Source organism: Panicum virgatum, chromosome 5N (genome assembly GCF_016808335.1).
Source record: "Panicum virgatum strain AP13 chromosome 5N, P.virgatum_v5, whole genome shotgun sequence".
Lineage (NCBI taxonomy): Eukaryota > Viridiplantae > Streptophyta > Magnoliopsida > Poales > Poaceae > Panicum > Panicum virgatum.
In genome coordinates, this window is record NC_053149.1 from 65597330 (window position 1) to 65619170 (window position 21841).

General features: G+C 44.0%; 1 protein-coding gene across 1 annotated transcript; it reads left to right on the forward strand.

Moving 5' to 3' along the window:
- The first annotated feature begins 687 nt into the window (after positions 1-687).
- LOC120675076 lies at positions 688-20575 on the forward strand. Its single transcript, XM_039956167.1, has 6 exons — positions 688-1141; positions 1232-1444; positions 1656-1941; positions 20048-20213; positions 20261-20390; positions 20484-20575. Exons 1-6 carry the CDS (start codon positions 706-708, stop codon positions 20573-20575), a joined length of 1323 nt encoding a protein of 440 aa, XP_039812101.1. The 5' UTR covers positions 688-705.
- The last annotated feature ends 1266 nt before the right edge of the window (positions 20576-21841 follow it).

Genomic DNA, 21841 nt, shown 5'->3' on the forward strand with positions numbered 1-21841 from the left:
GTTATCTCAAGAGCTTGGAGATGGAGTGCATATTCCACGTGGAAAAGAAATAGATGGCCCATTATTGGATAGGAATTTTGATGATGTGGAGGCTCACTTAGCTGAATTCAAGGAAGACTGGAATGAATATGGAGTTACCATCATGTGTGATTCATGGACAGGAAGATACATGCATAATTTGTGCTTCATTTTGCTGTACATGTTGAATATAACTGTAGTTGTGTTCTGACCTTTTCTTTTGTCTTGATTGTACAGGCCCTACTATGATGTCTATTATTAACTTTATGATCTTTTGTCATGGACGCATGTTCTTTCACAAGATTGTAGATGCATCTGGTTGTACCCAAAATTCAGATTTTATCTATAAGATTCTCAAAGAAGTGGTTGTTGTTGAGGTTGGGATACAAAATGTTGTTCAGATTGTCACAGATAATGGTGCCAACTGCAAGAAAGCTTGCAAGCTGCTCATTGCTGAGTATACTCACATCACTTGGCAACCATGTGCTGCTCACACAATTAATTTGATGTTAAAGGACCTAGGGTGTTTTCCTCTTATTGAGCATGTAGTGGAAAGTGCAAAGAAAATTTGTAGATTCTTGTATAACCATAATAGGTAATGACTAGTATAATTGAGAAACTTAGATGCTGAATATAAATGTGATGTGTAATGACTCTTATGCTTGCTTTCTGTTCAGGCTGCATGCTATGATGAGAGAGAAGATAGGAGGAGAGCTGATTCGGTGGAACGCCACTAGGTTTGGCACGGTTTACCTATTTCTTCAGAGTTTTTGGGATAGGAAGGATCAATTTAAGTTATGGATGGCATCTAAGGACTGGGAGGATTGTGCATGGGCTGGTGAAGAGGACCATGAATACACTGAGGCTTGTTTGTCCCAAAAGAACTGGTGGAGTGATATGGAGTTGGTGTTAAAAGCTGTCTCGCCAATATATACTGTCCTTCGGTTTGCTGATCAGCAGAAAAATGCTACTGTATCTAGATTCCTTGAAAAAATGACACGTGCTGTAAAGGACATAAGTACCAATTTAAGTGACCGAAGACATAAAGATCTCCTTGACAGTTGGAAGCAAATAATCAACAAAAGGCTTCACTATCTTCTTAATGATACTCTCATAGTTGCAGGTAAGGGTAGAAATAAAAACTTCTTATATTCATGTGCCTCTTTTATGCATTGTCAATTTATTAATCTTGTTGAACCTGTTCTTTTTCTAGCTGCTGCACTGGACCCAAAAACAATTTATACTACCAAGCTTTCAAAAAGTTCAAAATGCAAACATGCTGTAACATTGGCTCTGAAGAAGCTTGCTCATTCATCTTCAAAGGCTTCCGCTGCAATTGACCAATATATCCTCTTTAGAAAGCAAGGAAAGTTATTTGGAGGAGAAGAGGCTCGAAGGTCGGCCCTTAATGGCCATGTGAGTGCAGGTGATTTCAGATTGCTGCCATTCCCAAATTGACTTAGATCTCAATTACATTCTCAGTTTATATGTCATTCTTTTGTTTAGAACTTAGGCATATTAGTAGTTTATTCTTATCTGAACCTTTATTAAGCAATACTTTCCTTCCATGTTATTAGTATTAAAATGAATTAGATCTGCAGTACCTTTATTAAGCAATATTTTTTACATTTTTCTAGCTGATTGGTGGGATCAATATGGCGGGGACTACCCGAACCTGCAATACTTTGCAAAGCGTATTGTTTCACAATGTATGTCTTCTAGCGGCTGTGAAAGAAATTGGAGCACCTTTGCCTTGGTTCATACCAAATTGAGAAATCGTTTAAGTTATGACAAGCTCCATAAATTAGTTTATGTGCACTATAATTTGAAGTTGCGCATCCAACTATTTCAAGACGAAATGCAAAGCCTTCAAGACATGCAATGCCATCTTGAATCAGATTCTGATCCTTGTAGCATCTTGATGGATTGTGCTATGTATGAAGCGTCCCCTCATAAGAGGTGACTTAAATGTGATACAAATATCAGTCCCAGGAGGCTGATACACATTTATTACATCAGATGGTACATCACCGTACAAATCTCCGAGGAGGCGGACACTCGATACAAACGATAATAAGAAGTAAAAAGGCTACGGTGATACACCAAAGCACGACCCACATGGGATCCAGCTCGGGCTCAGAGTATCGCGCCAGCAGAAGCATCTTGCAGAGGGCCAACACCACAGGCAAAGTTGGGTGCGGACGCAGCCTCTACTCGACGTCTTCAACAACGAAGTCCGGATCTTCCTCTGAAGAAAACCACAAATATATATCGGGTGAGTACAAAAGTACTCAACAAGTCCAACCCCACCCACGGGGGGGGGGGGGGTAACACAGATATGCACAGGATAAATCAAGGATAATGCTGAGGTTTATTTGCAGTAAGGCTAGCTTTTACACATGCAAGGGTTTATTTTTGAAAAGAGTTTTCCCAAAGTAATTCTTTAGTAACCGAGTAATCAGTGGGGTTGATCCTTCACAAAGGATCCAAGTTTTAAATGCTACCAGACTCTTCATCCGTAGTAGCTCACGACACATCTGCCGGACACCTTCCAAAAACAACTCACACCATGGAACCATCCATCCCAGAAGCTAGTTATGTGACCAAACCGTAACTCACCCAGTACCGTGGGCACGGCTATTCGAATAGGTTTTAACTCTGTAGAGGTGTATAACTTTACCCATAAGTGGGGTACCACAGCACGATCACCTTAGTGTCGGTGTAGATCCCAACAAAGCCATTACCCACCTTAGCTAGACCTGACTAGCCAACACGGACTCCACTAAGGGGCCATTGACCTATCACTGAGGTTTAAATGGAGCATAAGTCACTATGACCTTATCCCTTCTCCTTGATCACCCGTTGCTCTCAACTCTCCTGATGGCTATCAGACAAACTAGTAGGGTTTATGCTAAGCCGTTGCCACAGACAACGGTCGAGTAGTTTGTACGATAGTTGAGTTAGGCAAGATGACACATCAACTCGGTCCTTAATTGCGACAAGATGGATATCTCCCAACCTTCTTGCTCAACCACATCAGTACGAGCCTCCAACATATAACAATCCACACAGGGAATGCCATTCATCCATCCCATCTTAACATCTTATTCTTTATAACCCAATTTCCCTTTTCTCAATACTCATGCATTTTCCCTTTTATAAAGCATGTTGTAACCATTTTTTAGTGTAATAAAATGAGTACCGGGTCCTAAGCAGCGCTTTAGCAGCGATTAACATCCATAAAGAATAAATCATATATAGACGTTAATCTAGGTGGTCAAGGAATGGTTATAACAAATCAAGGGGTGGCTATCCAACCATGTTTCAGTAGTAAAAATATATGCAATTTTATAAAGGGAAAATTCGATTCATGCCACCACAACTCCGTGAAATTGGGTGTCATGTTGAAAATCATGCCATTCATGAGATCCAATTTCAAGAAATTGGAGTGGCATGGATCCAACTGACCCTTTTATAAAATAGGCCAATAGGTTGTGTTTATAAAACTGGGTCGAAATATGCAATCAAAGGATGAGATTGTACTTGCCGTTCACAAAGCCTTCCGGGAAGTCCCGATCGAAGTACTGTCCTTCGGGTTCGGGCTCGCGGTACTGGTCCTCGGACACCTGCTCGTGGTACTGCTCGTCGATGGGTTCTCCCTCGGTCACTTCGTGATCTACGGCGCACACAAACAAACACACAATAAAGAAAAAGAAATAAAGGTTTTATCGTCGAGCTCGAATCAGGAATAACTTAAGAAACAATGGTAGAAAGAGTATTTTTGGGATATTTCTTAATGGCATGGTTGAAATTATGTTAGAAATAGTGTGGTAAAGTTTCGGGGCAAACAGAGGATTTTTGGTGCATGAAATGATAGGCCATAGAGAGGTTTAGGGGCTTAGTAAGGATCCTGGGGCCTATTTTAATTATTTCTAGGAGTGATAGGACTTGAATAGAATTTTGGAAAATGTTTGGGCTACTCTATAAATTAGGCAGGGACCTACTCATAAATATTTTATATAGTGGAGGGGCTTATTCATTAAAAGAGATAAGAGAGGGCCTCTTTGTAATTATTTTTGGGATGGCAGGGACTTGATTGGAATTTCTAAAAATATCCGAAACATTCTGGAAAGGAGTAGGGACCTATTTGAAATTATGTTTATATAGTGGAGGGGTTATTTCTTAAATAGGGGAAACATGGCGGGTTTATTAGGAAAAGAACATAAGAGGGGGGGGGGGTTCTTAAAGGAATAGAAGGGAAGGGAGGGGGTTTTTGGCAAAAATGCCATCTTCTTCCTCCTCACACAGGGGAACAGAGGAGGGGGGGGGAGCTCGCCGGCGCCCCTGGCGCCGGGGTTCCCGGGCACGGCGGCGGGCGTGGGGAGGGGGAAAAGGGAGAGGGGAACGAGGGGGACCTATTCCCCACCTCGGCTTGGGCTGGGGCACAGCGAGGAGGGGGCTCCACGTCGGCGGGCGGCGGCGGCGGCTGTGGCGGCGGCGCTGTGCGGCTCGGGAGGGGGCGTGCGGTGGTGGGGCGAGCTCGTGGAGGTGGAGAGCTGCGCGGAGGCCTATTTATAGGCCAAGCGAGGCAGGGGAGAGGCGGGGAGCGATGGTCGGCGGCCGGCAGCTCTACGCGGCCATTAATGGCGTGGGGGCGGCTTCAGCGTCGCGGAGCGGCGCGGACTTGACGGCGAGGCGACGGTCGGGCGATGGGGCGTGCAGGGAAGGATAGCAAGTGGGGAGGCGCGGCGCAAGTGGAGGGGCGGCCAACGGCGAGGCGCCGCGCGGCGGCGTGCTGCACGAGAGCTCGGCTCCGTGCGAGCTCCGCTGCTGCTGCTTGGGCGCGCGTGCGTCGAGGCGGGCAAGGGGCACGGCTGCACAGGGAGGGTAGGCAGGAGGGGCCCGCTGGTAGGGGCGACGGCCGGCGCCGAGCTGCTCTGCTCGTGCCGCGCGAGGGGTAGAAAGGAGGAGGAGGGAGAAGGAAGAAAGGGAAGGAGGAGAAAAAGAAAAGACAAAAAGGAAAAAGGAAAAAAAGAAAAGAAAAGAGAGAGCGAAAGAGAGAGCTGCCGGCGCGATTCGCGGCGGCGGTCGGCCACGCGCGCGCGTGTGCGGCTTCGGCAGGAAGCGATGCACACGTAAAACGGGGAAAGGAAACAGAGAGATGGGATGGGGATTGGTACGGGTGTCGGAACGGCAGATTGCCGGGAAAGATTTCGGGACATCGGGAGTTTGGACAGAAAAAGATTTAGAACGATTTGAACTCAACGATGGAAAAGATTCGACTGAGTTCTGAACAGATGGGGATATTCTTTCTTTAACGCATCTTCGCGTTCCCACGTAGCTTCTCCTACTCTGTGTCTGCTCCATTGCACTCTGCAAATTCGTACTTCTGAGTTCCTTGTTCTTTTTCTGATAGTATCCAGAATTTTGACAGGTACTTCTTGATATCGAAGATTCTTTTGCAGGTCAATTGTTTCCACTGGTACTACTTCTTGTTCGGGTACCCTCAAGCACTTTTTGAACTGAGACACATGAAATACTGGATGTATATCTAATATTTCTTCAGGCAATTGAATACGGTATGCTATTGCTCCAACTCTTTTCACTACTTGGTATGGTCCAATATACCGAGGGGCTAATTTTCCTTGGACTTGAAACCTTCGAGTTCCTCGAATCGGAGAGACCTTAAGGTATACAAAATCTCCAACCTCAAAACATAATTCTCTTCTTCTCTTGTCTGCATAACTCTTCTGCCGTGATTGAGCTGCTTTTAGCTTCTCTTTAATCTCAGCCACACGGTCTTCTGCCTCCTTTATGAGAGCTGGTGAGATCCTTCTAAGGTAGGCTGAATACTCAACTTGCGGTGAGATCCTTGAGGAATGATGTGCACATTTAATCGTGCCATCTCTTCTTATAAATGGGCATTCTTGGGACTAAGTTGCTTGCGAGGTTTCCGGCTTAAGGCATCAGCTACCACATTAGCTTTGCCGGGGTGGTAATGGATTTCCAGGTTATAATCCTTAACCAATTCCAGCCACCTTCTCTGCCTTAAATTCAAATCTGGTTGGGTGAAAATGTACTTCAGACTCTTATGGTCAGTGTAAATCTCACACTTTCTCCCGATCAGATAATGTCTCCAGATTTTGAGGGCATGTACTATGGCTGTAAATTCCAAATCATGTATTGGGTAATTATGCTCATGAGGCCTGAGTTGGCGGGAAGCATATGCAACTACTTTCCCATCTTGCATAAGAACACATCCTAAATCTTGTCGGGATGCATCACAATAGACGACGAAGTCCCGATGGATATCCGGTAGGGTCAGCACTGGGGCGGTCGTCAACCTTTTCTTCAATTCTTGGAAACTCCTTTCGCAAGACTCTGTCCAAACAAACTTCTTTTCCTTCTTAAGCAGCTCCGTCATGGGCCGGGCGATTTTGGAGAATCCTTCAATAAATCTCCGATAATACCCAGCTAAACCAAGAAAGCTTCTGATTTCACTAACATTGGTTGGCTGCTGCTAATTGGAAACTGCTTCTACTTTCTCGGGGTCGACTGCTACTCCTTCTGCGGTCAGAATATGACCAAGAAAGGCTACTTTCTCGAGCCAAAATTCACACTTGCTGAACTGGGCATATAGCTTATGTGCTCTTAGCTTTTCCAGGACCACTCTAAGGTGTTGCTCATGCTCTTCAGCACTTTTGGAGTAAATGAGTATGTCGTCAATAAAGACTACAACAAACTTATCCAACTCGTCCATAAATACCTTGTTCATGAGGTTCATGAAATAAGCAGGTGCATTAGTGAGTCCAAATGACATCACAGTAAACTCAAACTGCCCATAACGGGTGACAAAGGCTGTCTTTGAGATGTCACATTCCTTAATCTTGAGCTGGTGATATCCTGATCTCAGATCAATCTTGGAGAAGTACTTGGCACCTTTTAGCTGATCGAAGAGATCATCAATTCTGGGGAGGGGGTACTTATTCTTGATGGTAACCTCATTCAGTGCACGGTAATCTACACATAACCTCATACTCCCATCTTTTTTCTTGATAAATAGGACTGTGGCTCCTCATGGGGATGAACTAGGCCTGATAAAACCACTTCGTTGTAACTCTTCTAGTTGTTTCTTCAGCTCTGCTAGTTTTGATGCTGCCATCTTATAGGGTCTCTTGGCAATAGGAGAGGTTCCGGGGATAAGTTCTATGACAAACTCTATATCTCTGTCTGGTGGCATTCCAGGGAGTTCTTCCGGAAAAACATCAGGGTACTCGTTCACAACTGGAACTCCTTCTAGGGATTCCCCATCCATACTGAAAACCATTGGGTCTAGTCCACTTCCCTGAGTATGGTAGGTTACTTGTATCCCATCTGAGTTGGTTAGGTGTACTACCTTGTTAGTACAACCTATGAGACCATTGTGTAGGCTCAACCAGTCCATTCCAAGGATCACATCTATTCTTTTAGACTTAAGTACTACTAGATCGGCTAGAAATTCTACCCCACTTAAATTGATCCTTACCCGTAAACAACCCAGTTGGCATTTGATGTCACCTCCGGGCGTTCGAGTTAATAGGGGTGTTTTTAGAAGTACTGTAGTTATTTTATGTTTATCCACAAAGCTTGATGATATAAATGAGTGTGATGCTCCAGAATCAAATAATATTGTTGCCAAAGTTGAGCTGACTAGCAACTTACCAAGTACCACTCCTTGTGCAACCTGAGGCTCCTGCGCGTTGATGTGGTTGACGCGGGCTCGTCCATAAGGCTGCTGGCTGTTGTTGTTACCCTTGTTGTTGCTGCCGATGGGGACACGGTTGGCTCCGAATACAGGTGGCCTAGGCCCATTCACCGAGTTGGAGAATGCTGATACAACAGGCTTGTTTCTGGCATATGGGCAGTTGGCAATGTAATGCCATGTCTCATGGCAGTTGAAACAGGCTCTAGCATTGTTGTTGTTAGTGGTGACTTGGCTAGCATTGTTCTGCGGGGCTCTCATGGTGTTCTGATTCCTGAACTGTGTGTTAGGGGCCTGGGGGCCTGTCACTTGGGACTAGGTCCTATACTGCATTAGGGCCTGATCCTGGTGCAGTATAGCTAGAGCTTCTTGGTCTCTGGAAGCGGTTCTGCTGGCGGGCCTTACTTTCCAGGAACTTATGCTTGCTTTCTTTCATTTCTTCAGCTTTGGCCCTTCTGTGAGAATGGCCATGTTCATCAGAGTATTGAAGTCTGGGTATATCTGAGGGGTAAGCAGGGTCCGGAGTTCTGGGCTTAATCCCTTCTTGAAAATGTCCTGCTTCTTTTCATCCTTGTCCACTTCCTCTGGTGCATAGCGGGCAAGTTCCATGAACTGGTAGGTGTATTCTTCCACAGACATGCTTCCTTGCTGCAGTGCGCGAAATTCATCTGCCTTGCGCTTCATGGTGGCTGCAGGGATATGGTAGAGACGGAACTCTTTCACAAATTCGCTCCAAGTGATGGTGGTGGCATCTTCAGCAGGGGCACAGTAATTCTCCCACCAAGTTAAGGCAGTTCCTGTGAGTTGGTGAGCTGCCAGAAGAACTTTGTCGCGGTCTTGGCATTCGAATGGCTCGAGCTTCCTTTCTATCACACGAAGCCAGTCATCTGCCTCCAAGGGATTGCTGGATCCGGCAAAGGTGGGTGGCAAAGGTAGGTAAAAACAATCCTAGCAAAACATTATATCTGAAATATTGTCAAACTAAGAGAGAGATCTATTGGATTTACTGAGACTTGTCAAAAAGGCCATTGGAAAATAATGTTGGAGAGGGAGAAAGATGAAACACACACATTTTGATAGGTGGGCATGTGCAAGTGGCAAATGGATGATCCCGAGACACAAATGAAGTTCTCGTTATCGGATTGCACATGGTTGGAAGATTTGAGTATGGAATAATTCTTCAAAGTAACTTGGAAAATTAATGAAGCCAAAAAGAACTAAGGATCATTTTATTCTTCTCTTTTTTCTTTAATTTTTCTTTTCTCCTCTTTTTTTCATTTTTCTATTTTTCTATTTTTCTTTCTTTTTGCTCCTTAGAACTTTTGATAACATAGAATACTTACCCAGCCATCCCCTCATGCTTGAACGAATGCTCGTCCTCGAGTATGAATAGTGGGAGAACCAACTAGCTAGGGTAAGTATCTCAAATTCACCTTCTTCGTAGAACCTCTTGAATCTCCGGGGAGCCTTGTCTCCCAAAACTACTCTTTATATGGTGCCCTTGATTCTTTTGATTCCGTCGAAATGATAATCCATACTCAAATTGGGTTGTGGTCAAGGAGGTAATCACAAAAAGATATTTTTGGTTTAGGGTGGATATCCAGCGAGGTTTGCAAAATTCCCGAAGTAGAAACTCACAATACATGGATAAATAGGCTAGCAGAAAGAAGGTTACACAAAAAAAAACGGAATGACCGGCTTCTTAGTCTCATACCAAAGAAATCAATCTTAATCCAACTCATTAAAATACAAGTTTGCAATCTAAAGGTTTCATCATGAAAGAATATGTATGTATAGGCTTTGGTAGGTGGAACTTTGCAAGAGATTCACAAATGTAGATAGCATAGGAATTAAGTTTTCAAATTAAACAACACAAGGTGTAAAGTCATCGGTAGACTTAAATCAAAGAGCAACATAGAATATGTGGGTCTAGAATTTAGTCATTTAACCTCCACAAATAAAAGAGCCGGTATTTAATCATTTTAATTCTATTTAATTGAGAGCAAATGGTCAAGTCATATACAACATAGCGTAGGTAAAACAAAGCAGCAACTTTTATCATTTTTCCATAAGCGTAAGGCATTGCCAAAATGTGTCAATGTGGTGAGCACGAAGTGATGGTGGTTATCATTCATTGAAACAAAAACAAATCTAGGTTGTACTCCTAGTAGCCATGCTATTATAGGGAGAGATATACAAAGGTTGCATCTATGGTTGAAGGCATATATGTACAAGCATTTAGAAAAAGATAGAGTTGAGAAAGAATTACCGTCCTTCTCGATACTCGTAATGAAGTGTAGCACGGCCTCCCCCATACTTAAGCATTGTGCTAAGCATGGAAGAAGAATCATGAGCATCTTGTGGCAACCGTGATTATCTTACTCCACGAGATCTTTCTTCCTTGTCCACGAAATCCTCCCCCATGCTTAGCATGATGCTAGGCGTGCAAGGTGAAGATGGACCATCTTGCAATTCTTGAAGTCCTTCCCTCATGTGTATGAATATCATCTTCAATGTATCTTCACCTTTGTTGTCTCAATTTTCCTTCAACTTCTTCTTGTACAAAGTCATGGTCCCAATCATTGCTTCACGTCATCGTCGCCTCCTTCAATTCCTCATTGTCCCATTGTTGCCTCATCTTCATGAATTTTTCTTTCAATTTCCAGAGCAGAACATGTACTGAAACATTACTCCATTGCGAAGTGCATGAATTTTCCTTTCCAACAAGTCCTCATTAGCCGAAAATTGATTCCGAACAAGAGAGTTATGTCCATTTCGTCCCAGCGCTGCAATCTGTCCCGACGAATTTCAGAACGCGCAACGTTCAATGTTCTTGCCATATCTCCTTGTACGGGTCTTCAAATTCATTGATCTTGGATGCATTGGAACGGAAATTTCATAGAGCTTCTGAATATCAACTTTTTCTTCCTTGTACGTCTCTGTCCATGTGCAAAATTTGATGAAAACAGCAGGGCTTGCTCTCGAACTTTGGAGGTGTTGACGAATTTAATTTCTTCTTTGATCACGAATTCATGGGAATGCTTTGTCATGCCTGCAAAACAATCAAGTGCACACACTACCCCCGGGGTGACGGTCGGGAGTAGAGACAAATGCCAACAAACCAAGCATCCCTAGACTCAACTTGTGGCATGAACAATGGAATGGATGCAAAGTGCAAATGTAAAGTTTGCAAAAACAAGTGTTAGCAGGGTTGAAAGGACCTTTCGATGTTGTTCCGCAACTAGCTTATTCAAAAACAATTGCTAAGAGTGACAAAAAGCCTTCGCGACACTTCATAAGAAGTGAGCCTTTTGTCAATGAAAATGTTATTTATCGAAAAGGACCAAGCAACCGAGCTAACAAGGTTTTAGAAGTAGGTTTATGGGTTTCCTATATTTTTTTGGTTTAAAACAAAAATTTTGAAGATAGAGTGTTGGGTATAGAAATTCTATCTAAGGTGGTTTTTAAAAAACTAGAGAGAAACAAAAGTTAGATTTTTTTTGAAAGAAAAACATAACCTATTGTTTTTAGGATTGCTCTATGAGTGGTTTTCCTAAGGGTTTTAGGATCTCAAAAGCGAGGCTAGTCAATGTTTTTAGAAAAAGTTTTTTTAATGCAATGTGCAATGCAATGCAAGGGTGAGACGAACAACATGGTATGCAATGCAACACGGGGTGGGTGAACAAAATGATATGACATGATGAGGTGGTCTAAAACAAAACAAAAAGTTAGCCTAAGTTAACTAGTCACAAGTTTAGAATCAAAGGGTGGTGCAACACTTCATATTTCCCTCTAAAAGGACACAAATAAAAAGACTCTAAACACTAATAGGCACACAAAAAGGTCTACAAGTTTCCCATGATCAAATAACAAAGTGCTCCCTCAATAACATTTAGAATGAACAACATGAAGTTATGGTTTTTGTTAGAGCAATGGTACAATGTTACTTGATATTCCAATTAAAGAGTGCAATGTAGACGGTCATATTAATATATATAAAATAAAAGATCGGGTTGCCTCCCGCAAAGCGCTTCATTTAAGGTCATAGAGCTCGACTTTCTTACCTTCAAATTGATGCGAAGCCATGGTCCTTCATGCAAGAGGTGAAGGTGTTCCATGCAGCTCTTATTCCACTTCCCATGTTGGACATGATCAAGCACGCTTAATGGAAAATTTGTCCAATCGTCTCTCACATCATCGTCACCTCCTTCTTTGTTGTCCTTCGTCGCTACCTTTCTTTTCACGGATTTTCCTCTCTATCCAGATTGGGAGTTGCACCAACCAATCGATCCAATGCAAGGTGCACGAAATCTTCTTTCCAACAAGTCTTCATTTGCCCAAAACGCATTCCAATTGAGGGAGTTATGCCCATTTTCCCCCGTCACTGCAATCTGCCCCGTGCTGATTTCAGCACGTGCATCTCCGATGTTTGAGACATAGCTCCTCCCGTGGGTCTTCAATTGTATCGATCATGGATGCGTTGAATCGAGGACTTGATGGAGATCTTGAATATTCAACTTTCTTGCATTGTAAATCTCTGGGCTTGTGCACAAAATTGATGAGGCTTAGCGACGTCCGTTCTTGAAACTTGAAGATGTTGATGATGGTGTTCAAAATTTTGGGCACGGTTTCCCTCCTCATCATTTGAGTTTCATGTCCTGCATGGTTAGTGAAATTCGGGGCTTCTCCCAACATGTGCTCTTTTAGGGTCATGAGCTTTACCAAGCGCAAAGCAAGATCGAGATTTGCAATTATTTGTAAACATATGCAACATAATCACATCCTTAATTAAATTTCATCAACAAGGCATGGTGTAATTAAATGCAGCAAGCGTTTCTTACATAGTGCGGAGCTCATTATTAGGCAGAGGTTCTTTAATCATGAAATCAACATTCTCAAGAAACTCTAGCCTATCATCATGAAAAGAACAAGGCATAGAATTTAAACTTTCATTCCGACTATCGGTTCGAGCATGAGATTTTTAAAGATTATCAACAAAACATATAGAAGCTTGAGAATTCAATGTATACCTTGGCCTCGGAGCTTTTTCATACTCATTGGAGTCGTGGTGCTTTGTGCGAGATGTCATCTTGATGCACTCTTCGTGGTCCGTCGTGGTTTGCTTCTCACGTCTCCATGTGTTGAATGTTGCGCTCTTGTAATCCGTCGTGGTTTGTTTGCAACATCTTCGTTTATCGAAGGTCGACCGCTTGTGCCTTCATTTGCCAATGTCATTGGGGTTCTTCCTCTGCTCCAAGCCTCTGAATTTTATCATGTACGTTTGATAAAAGCATTGCCCAAGCTCCCCTTCATTGTTGTCATCGTCATCTTCTCTATCTTGTTCTCATCGCGTTGCCCCTGCCTCTTCTTCATGGAATCTCTCCTGTATACTCAACAGAATATATACCAAAATATAGATATATTGAAATGCTTATGAAATTACCTTTCCAACGAGTGATCATTCATCTTAAACCGAGTCCAAACGAGGGAGTTCTGCCCGTTTCACTTTTGGCGCTGCGTGCTATCCAGAAATTTTCAGAGTGCGCACCCTTCAATGTTTTGGCCATAACCGCTTGTAGGAATCTCTGATTGACTTGGTTCTTGATTCTTTGGAACGGGAACTTCATGGAGCTTTTGAATATCCAAAAATATGCTGCTATTTGCTTCTGAGGTCGAGCTGGACATTGATGAGAACAATATCTTCTTGTGAATTCATCCGCAGATGTCAATGATCTCGATCATGTGGTCTTTGGAGCGTAGTGTCGTGCGTCCCTAGGCTTCAAGGTCATCACCATTGATTACCAGCAAATATCACGGCTTCAATGATGTGTCTTCTCCATTGTTCTTGCTTTACCAAAGGTGTCGGGATTGGAAGATGCTCATGTGCTTCGTGTTGAGGATCCGAATGGTTTCCTTCCTTGATAGCACCACTCGATTAGAAGTATATCGGGCATCCCACTGCAGAAGATAGGTGGTGTCGTGGTTCTTCTAATCTTGTTGCCTCCAGCTTTGGTCAACTTCAAATCATCATCTTTTGCGTACATAGCCTTCCAATCATCCTTTGACATCGTCATCACCTTCTTCGTCAGTTGCTACTGCATCTGTCCTCCTTGAATTCCCCTTCATCTAGTGCAGAACATGTACCAAACTTCTACTCCATTGCAAAGTGCATCAAATTATCTTTCCAAGTGGTCATTCGCCCCAATCGGACTCCGGATAAAGAAGTTATGCTTGTTTTATTACGGCGCTGCAATCTGTCCAGAGGGATTTCAGAACACGCAGCGTTGAAAGATTTTACCATAACTCTTCACACCGATCGCCAAAGTTGATGGTTCTTGATCCGTTGGAAAGAAGACTTGATGGAGCTTCAAAACAATCTATTATTTTCTCATGGTACTTCTCTGATCTTGGATGAAAAACTCATCACAATAGTAACACTTCATAGATGATGATGATCGCACAATTTTCTTCGCGGTCATGCTTCATACCTATTGCTTGAACAAACAATTCTTCCCAAAAACATTAGTCTTTAAAATTAATTGACACGGCAGCGTACTTTATTTATCATCTTTTTCTTTGGGGAGTGGGGACTTGATAGCGGATGCTGGGCCACTAACAAAAGTTAGCACCTACCACTAAAGAGCGAATCTTGATGTTGTTGTTGTCATGTCGATGTGGACGTTGTCGATATTCCATGTCGAGGCTCCTCGATCATCTTGTTGCCGATTGTTGAAATTTGTTGAAGTGGATTATGGATTTCTCGAAGTCCAAGTTTGATGTCTAGCTTTTTCCACCTACTTTCAAGGACACAAACAAGAAAACAAGGGTATATGCAATAATAAAAATTAGGGTTAGTCCAAAAAACTAGATAGATCGCCCTAGGGTTCGAGTTGCCGATCCCCGGCAACAGCGCCAGAAAAGCTTGTTGACACTCCTTAGCACCCCAATTTATATACCGCAAGCGCACGCGATCGTGTAGTTTTTCCCTTAGAGTATTCCCCCAAGGTTTATCAATCCGTGGATCGACAAAGAACTACCCAAGGTTTTCCATCTAATCTAACGGATCTATCCTAATATGAAGCATGAATTGCACATATAGAGTAACCTTTAATAGATATGAGTGTTGTGTAAAGGTTGATCTCATCCATGAATATAGGCGTAACCATAGCAAAACCAAAGACATGACTAGGCCTATTGTCATCTAGTTGTAGTTCAAGCTAACGAGCAAATAAATCATGCATCTCAATCAATGGCATCTTTAAACCCAAAATCTCCAATCCGATCCTTCGATACCCCATCTACTTAAAGCAACGCCCTGTCACGATGCCCCCCTTTGGACGAAAGCACCCTGAAGCAAGTCGAACCCCCTTTGACAGTTCCGCCATGAACCTCTAGCCACCATGACTACAAGATCATGCTAAGCGATCTATCTCGATAATAGATCTAGGATGAAGCAAACCCAAAGAAAAGAACGAAATCGAAAGAGAGAACATGGTCGCTAAAAGATTCAGAAGACATGATTATCATTATTCACATAATAGATTCGTTTGGATCGTCACCACCGAGTACATACCATTGACGACTCCAACTAGCTCATGAACTCCACCATGGCACAACCACGCTGGGAGGCCATGGCGGCTAGGGGCGGCCTAAGCCATCTCCTAGACAACTTCGAAGACTTGCGGCGGCCGTCGTCTCCCTCCGGTCTTGGCCCTAGGTTTTCGTCAAGTTCTGGGTGGATGGATTCCCCGAGTTGAATAAGGTGCGAGCTATTTATAAGCCGAGGAAGCCACCGGTCAAAGTGGAGGCCGAACAGCCTCGGAAACGGGCTAGGCCATCCGGCTCATGGGCCTAGGACAGCCGGCCTACCCTCTTTCGGGCCCGCCTCGGCCTCATCTTTTGCGTGTAGACTCCTCGCATCTTCTAGAGTTTATGTCCTTCACGATTGCACCCCTTTGAACGTCATTATCTTGGAGATATCTACGAGGAAAGGATAGGATAGGGAATCCTTCCTTAAATCTTCATTTGCTTTGCTTAATCTCGAAGTATCTTGATCTCATCTTCGTGGGCTTGGTCCTTTGGGCTCTCTTGGAGGATGGATGTGCATGAATGAGCTTCGAATCAACATGGGCTTTGGTCCTTCTTTGGGCTTTGGCCTTCATCTTTCTCCGTGTTAGTGCTCGATCACGGGCCTCATCATTTCATGCTCCAAAATAGGCCAAAAACCTGCAAAAACAAAGTTCCTCCAAAATATTTGTGCAAATGTGAAAATGACCAATAATTAGGCCGGGGTTAGGACGGTTAGTGATTTTGATATTAAATTCATGCCATTATCAAGGATAAACAAGGGATAAAATGGGTACTTAAGGAGCGCCAACATTCCTCCATTTCTTGGGTTGCCTTTTCTGCCCTATGGATTTGGTGCTTCAGTTGTGCCGTCTGTTTGCGGTAGAGCTCATCCAAGCCGGTGAGGTAGATGGACAGGTGGGAGACCGTATCTTCTAGGTCTTCTTCTTCTCTCTCAAGTCCTCTCATCCGGGCAATCCATGAGCGTCCTCTTCCTCCAGTAGGCGGGAAAATTCCCATAGGAGTCTGCTGAAGATGATGCTTGTAGACCACACGCAGACATCGCAGGGCTTTTCGGGGGGGCCTTTCGGTAGGTATCTGGGAAGCGAAAGCCAGTGGTGGAGATGAACCAGGGGTCCATGTCAGGGTAGCGGGTGCTTTTTCCCACGAAGATCATCATGTCGCACCGAAGAGTGCCCTTGGAGTCGTACTCCCAGTAGATGTACTCCTGTGTGTCCACAACTCCGACGCGTTCCAGGCTGAGTAGCAATAACTTAGGGAGGCCAGGCTCTGCGAAGCAGATTCCGTTACTCCATATGTTGTCAGCCATCTAGAACAGGCAAGAGTCAGTGGTGAGTATTTGTGTGGGAAAAAGGCTTAAGCAAGGAAAGTTCTAATGTGAAAAGGCTTAGAAAAAGGGTTTCGATCCCAGGGTCACGTTCTACGGCCAACTTACGGCTCTGATACCACCTGAAGCGTCCCCTCATAAGAGGTGACTTAAATGTGATACAAATATCAGTCCTAGGAGGCTGATACACATTTATTACATCAGATGGTATATCACCGTACCAACCTACGAGGAAGCGGACACTCGATACAAACGATAATAAGAAGTAAAAAGGCTACGGTGATACACCAAAGCATGACCCACATGGGATCCAGCTCGGGCTCAGAGTATCACGCCAGCAGAAGCATCTTGCAGAGGGCCAACACCACAGGCAAAGTTGGGTGCGGACGCAACCTCTACTCGACATCTTCAACAACGAAGTCTGGATCTTCCTCTGAAGAAAATAGAAATATATATCGGGTGAGTACAAAAGTACTCAACAAGTCCAACCCCACCCACGAGGGGGGGGATAATACAGATATGCACAGGATAAATCAAGGATAATGCTGAGGTTTATTTGTAGTAAGGCTAGCTTTTACACATGCAAGGGTTTATTTTTGAAAAGAGTTTTCCCAAAGCAATTCTTTAGTAATCGAGTAATCAGTGGGGTTGATCCTTCACAAAGGATCCAAGTTTTAAATGCTACCGGACTCCTCATCCGCAGTAGCTCACGGCACATCTGTCGGACACCTTCTAAAAACAACTCACACCATGGAACCATCTATCCCAGAAGCTAGTTATGTGACCAAACCGTAACTCGCCCAGTACTGTGGGCATGGCTATTCGAATAGGTTTTAACTCTGCAGAGGTGTACAACTTTACCCACAAGTGGGGTACCACAGCACGATCACCTTAGTGTCGGTGCAAATCCCAACAAAGCCATTACCCACCTTAGCTAGACCTGACTAGCCAACACGGACTCCACCAAGGGGCCATTGACCTATCACTGAGGTTTAACCAGGACATAAGTCACTATGACCTTATCCCTTTCTCCTTGATCACCCGTTGCTCTCAGCTCTCCTGATGGCTATCAGACTAACTAGTGGGGTTTATGCTAAGCCGTTGCCACACACAACGGTCGAGTGGTTTGCACGATAGTTGAGTTAGGTAAGATGACACATCAACTCGGTCCTTAATTGTGACAAAATGGGTATCTCCCAACCTTCTTGCTCAACCACATCGGTACGAGCCTCCAACATATGACAATCCACACAGGGAATGCCATTCATCCATCCCATCTTAACATTTTATTCTTTATAATCCAATTTCTCTTTTCTCAATACTCATGCATTTTCCCTTTTATAAAGCATGTTGTAACCATTTTTTAGTGTAATAAAACGAGTACCGGGTCCTAAGCGGTGCTTTAGCAGCGATTAACATCCATAAAGAATAAATCATATATAGATGTTAATCTAGGTGGTCAAGGAATGGTTGTAACAAATCAAGGGGTGGCTATCCAACTATGTTTCAGCAGTAAAAATATATGCAATTTTATAAAACAGGCCAATAGGTTGTGTTTATAAAACTGGGTCGAAATATGCAATCAAAGGATGAGATTGAACTTGCCGTTCACAAAGCCTTCCTCGAAGTCCCGATCGAAGTACTGTCATTTGGGTTCGGGCTTGCGGTACTGGTCCTCGGACACCACCTGCTCGTGGTACTGCTCGTCGACGGATTCTCCCCCAGTCACTTTGTGATCTACGGCGCACACAAACAAACACACAATAAAGAAAAAGAAATAAAGGTTTTATCGTCGAGCTCGAATCAAGAATAACTTAAGAAATAATGGTAGAAAGAATATTTTTGGGAGATTTCTTAATCGCATGGCCGAAATTATGTTAGAAATGGCGTGGTAAAGTTTCGGGGCAAACGGAGGATTTTTGGCGCATGAAATGATAGGCCGTAGAGAGGTTTAGGGGCTTAGTAAGGATCCGGGGGCCTATTTGTAATTATTTTTGGGAGTGATAGGACTTGAATAGAATTTTGGAAAATGTTTGGGCTACTCTAGAAATTAGGCAGGGACCTACTCATAAATATTTTATATAGTGGAGGGGCTTATTCATTAAAAGAGATAAGAGAGGGCCTCTTTGTAATTATTTTTGGGATGGCAGGGACTTGATTGGAATTTCTAAAAATATTCGGAACATTCTGGAAAGGAGTAGGGACCTATTTGAAATTATGTTTATATAGTGGAGGGGTTATTTCTTAAATATGGGAAACATGGCGGGTTTATTTGGAAAAGAACATAAGAGGGGGGGTTCTTAAAGGAATAGAAGGGAAGGGAGGGGGTTTTTGGCAAAAATGACATCTTCTTCCTCCTCACACAGGGGAACAGAGGAGGGAGGCAGCTCGCCGGCGCCCCTGGCGCCGGGGTTCCCGGGCACGGCGGCGGGCCTGGGGAGGGAGAAAAGGTTGAGGGGAACGAGGGGGACCTATTCCCCACCTCGGCTTGGGCTGGGGCACAGCGAGGAGGGGGCTCCACGGCGCCGGGCGGCGGCGGCTGTGGCGGCGGCGCTGCGCAGCTCGGGAGGGGGCGTGCGGTGGTGGGGCGAGCTCGTGGAGGTGGAGAGCTGCGCGGAGGCCTATTTATAGGCCAAGCGAAGCAGGGGAGGGGCGGGGAGCGGTGGCCGGCGGCCGGCAGCTCTACGCGGCCATTAATGGCGTGGGGGCGGCTTCGGCGTCGCAGAGCGGCGCGGACGCGACAGCGAGGCGATGGGGCGTGCAGGGAAGGACAGCAAGTGGGGATGGGGCGGCGCAAGTGGAGGGGCGGAGGCCAACGGCCAGGCGCCGCACGGCAGCGTGCTGCACAAGAGCTCGGCTCCGTGCAAGCTCCGCTGCTGCTGCTTGGGCGCGCGCGCGCGTCGAGGCGGGCAAGGGGGCACGGCTGCACAGGGAGGGTAGGTAGGAGGGGGCCGCTGGTGGGGGCGACGGCCAGCGCCGAGCTGCTCTGCTCGTGCCGCGCGAGGGGGAGAAAGGAGGAGGAGGGAAAAGGAAGAAAGGGAAGGAGGAGAAAAAGAAAAGAGAAAAAGGAAAAAGGAAAAAAAGAAAAGAAGAGAGAGAGAGGGAAAGAGAGAGCTGCCGGCGCGATTCGCGGCGGCGGTCGGCCACGCGCGCGCTGCGCGGCTTCGGCGGGAAGTGACGCACACGTAAAACTGGGAAAGGAATCAGAGAGATGGGATGGGGATTGGTACGGGTGTCGGAACGGCGGATCGCCGGGAAAGATTTCGGGACATTGGGAGTTTGGACAGAAAAAGATTTAGAACGATTTGAACTCAACGATGGAAAAGATTTTAAAAATTATTTTTAGCGAGTAATTTATTTCGGTGAATTTTCCGGGATGTCACAATGTATGATGAAGACAACCCGATCAAGGATTGGTTGTGCAACTCTAGGAGTGAGTCTGTACCAACTCTTGACGAATATGTTGATAGTGATCTTGACCTTGAACCACCCAATCCTAGTGCATTTATTGTAGAAGAGTTGAGGATGGACGAAGCAGAGGTGGCTGCATTTAAGAATGTTACTTTTCCCAAAAAAAATGTGGTAAGAAAAGAAGGTTAGCATTTGAGGAAGAAGAGGAAGAAGATTTTGCAGATGATGTTGAATCAGATTCTGCGCAAGGTCGCCCTACGTATGTCGAGTTAGGGGACAGCAGCTCTGATGATGGAGGTGATAATGGTGAGTTTTTAGTTTTGATTGTATTCTCCACATTCTTTGTATTAAGTTTGTCAAGGCCACATATATTCGATCAAAATGTTATTTTTGTCGAAGGTCACGATGATGATGGTGACATTGGACGGGCTTGTGGTGATGAAGAACCTGTTGGAGATCCAAATAATGGTGGTGGTACAAATGAGCTTTGACTAACTTTTTATTTTACTTGCACAGCATATACTTTCAGACACACACACACTATATATATATATATATATATATATATATATATGCATTTCATCTTGAATAATATTGATCTGAATGCTGTAGTAATTCTGAATAATATTTGACAGCCCAATCTTGTGTTGATAGTTGAGCTAGGATGCTTATGTTATGTACATCTTTATAGGTACTGAAAATACACATGATGCCTCTGTTCGTCCAAGATCAAAAAGGTTGAGGAAAGTCTCTTGCTTCTACCCAGGTGCAAAGGTTAGATGGATTTCTTGCCATCATATGAATTAATTGAATTGGAATTTAGTGACCAAATTTTGAGCATATATGCAATTTTTGCAGTGATATGAGCATCCTAGGGGCCACGGACTATGAACTGATCTGGAGATCAGAATTTTGAGCCATATGTGGCTATATTGTGCTTGTAATATTTTGGACTACATACTACTTTGGTGTCCAAAGTTGGGTCTGTGGACTGTAGTATTTGGGACTATGAATTGTTGTGTGTGTGTTCAAGTTTCATTCGAACTTTGTAATATTTGGGACTGTGGATCAAGCTTGCTATGGACTGTAGTTGCAACAATTTCATTCTAACCAGTAGCATTTGGGACTGTTGGTTGAAATATTTTGGACTTTATTTGTTGTTTCACCACTTAACTTAATGTAGAATGCCATGAGCCTATATGGTTGGCAATCCAATAGGTGTTATTGAATATGTGCTATCAAAGGGTGACTTTCTCTTATTTTCTAAATCATTTATGTCTAGTTTTTCATGTTCTTTCGTTTGGAAAGGATCTATGTTTAATTCTACACAAATCTAGTGTTTTTTTCTAAATTTTGTCCGAAAAAAGTCTATCACTGATAGAATTCCGATATATCCGATATTTCTGTTTATTAGTGACCTCCGATATTTTTTTCTATTGATAAGGAAAACCTTGCTCTCAATGGAGAATCGCTTTTTCCTTCTAAAAAAATGGAGAACCGCCTTTTCATAAAAAGAATGGGGTTCTTGTGTTGTTCGGAAAAAAAATTAGAAGTTGTTCAAAAAAGAATGGGCTTCTTGTTCACACCGACAAATCTATTGTTCGATTAGCTTCAAAGTCAACATAATTGAACGCTTCAAGTTTGAAACACAAAACTACAAAACCCGCACGACGACCACGATCATATTCTTCGGCGTCTTCCTCCGCACCCCCTTTCAGACTTTGTCCATGTCCATTGCCAGCAATTCACCTTCATGC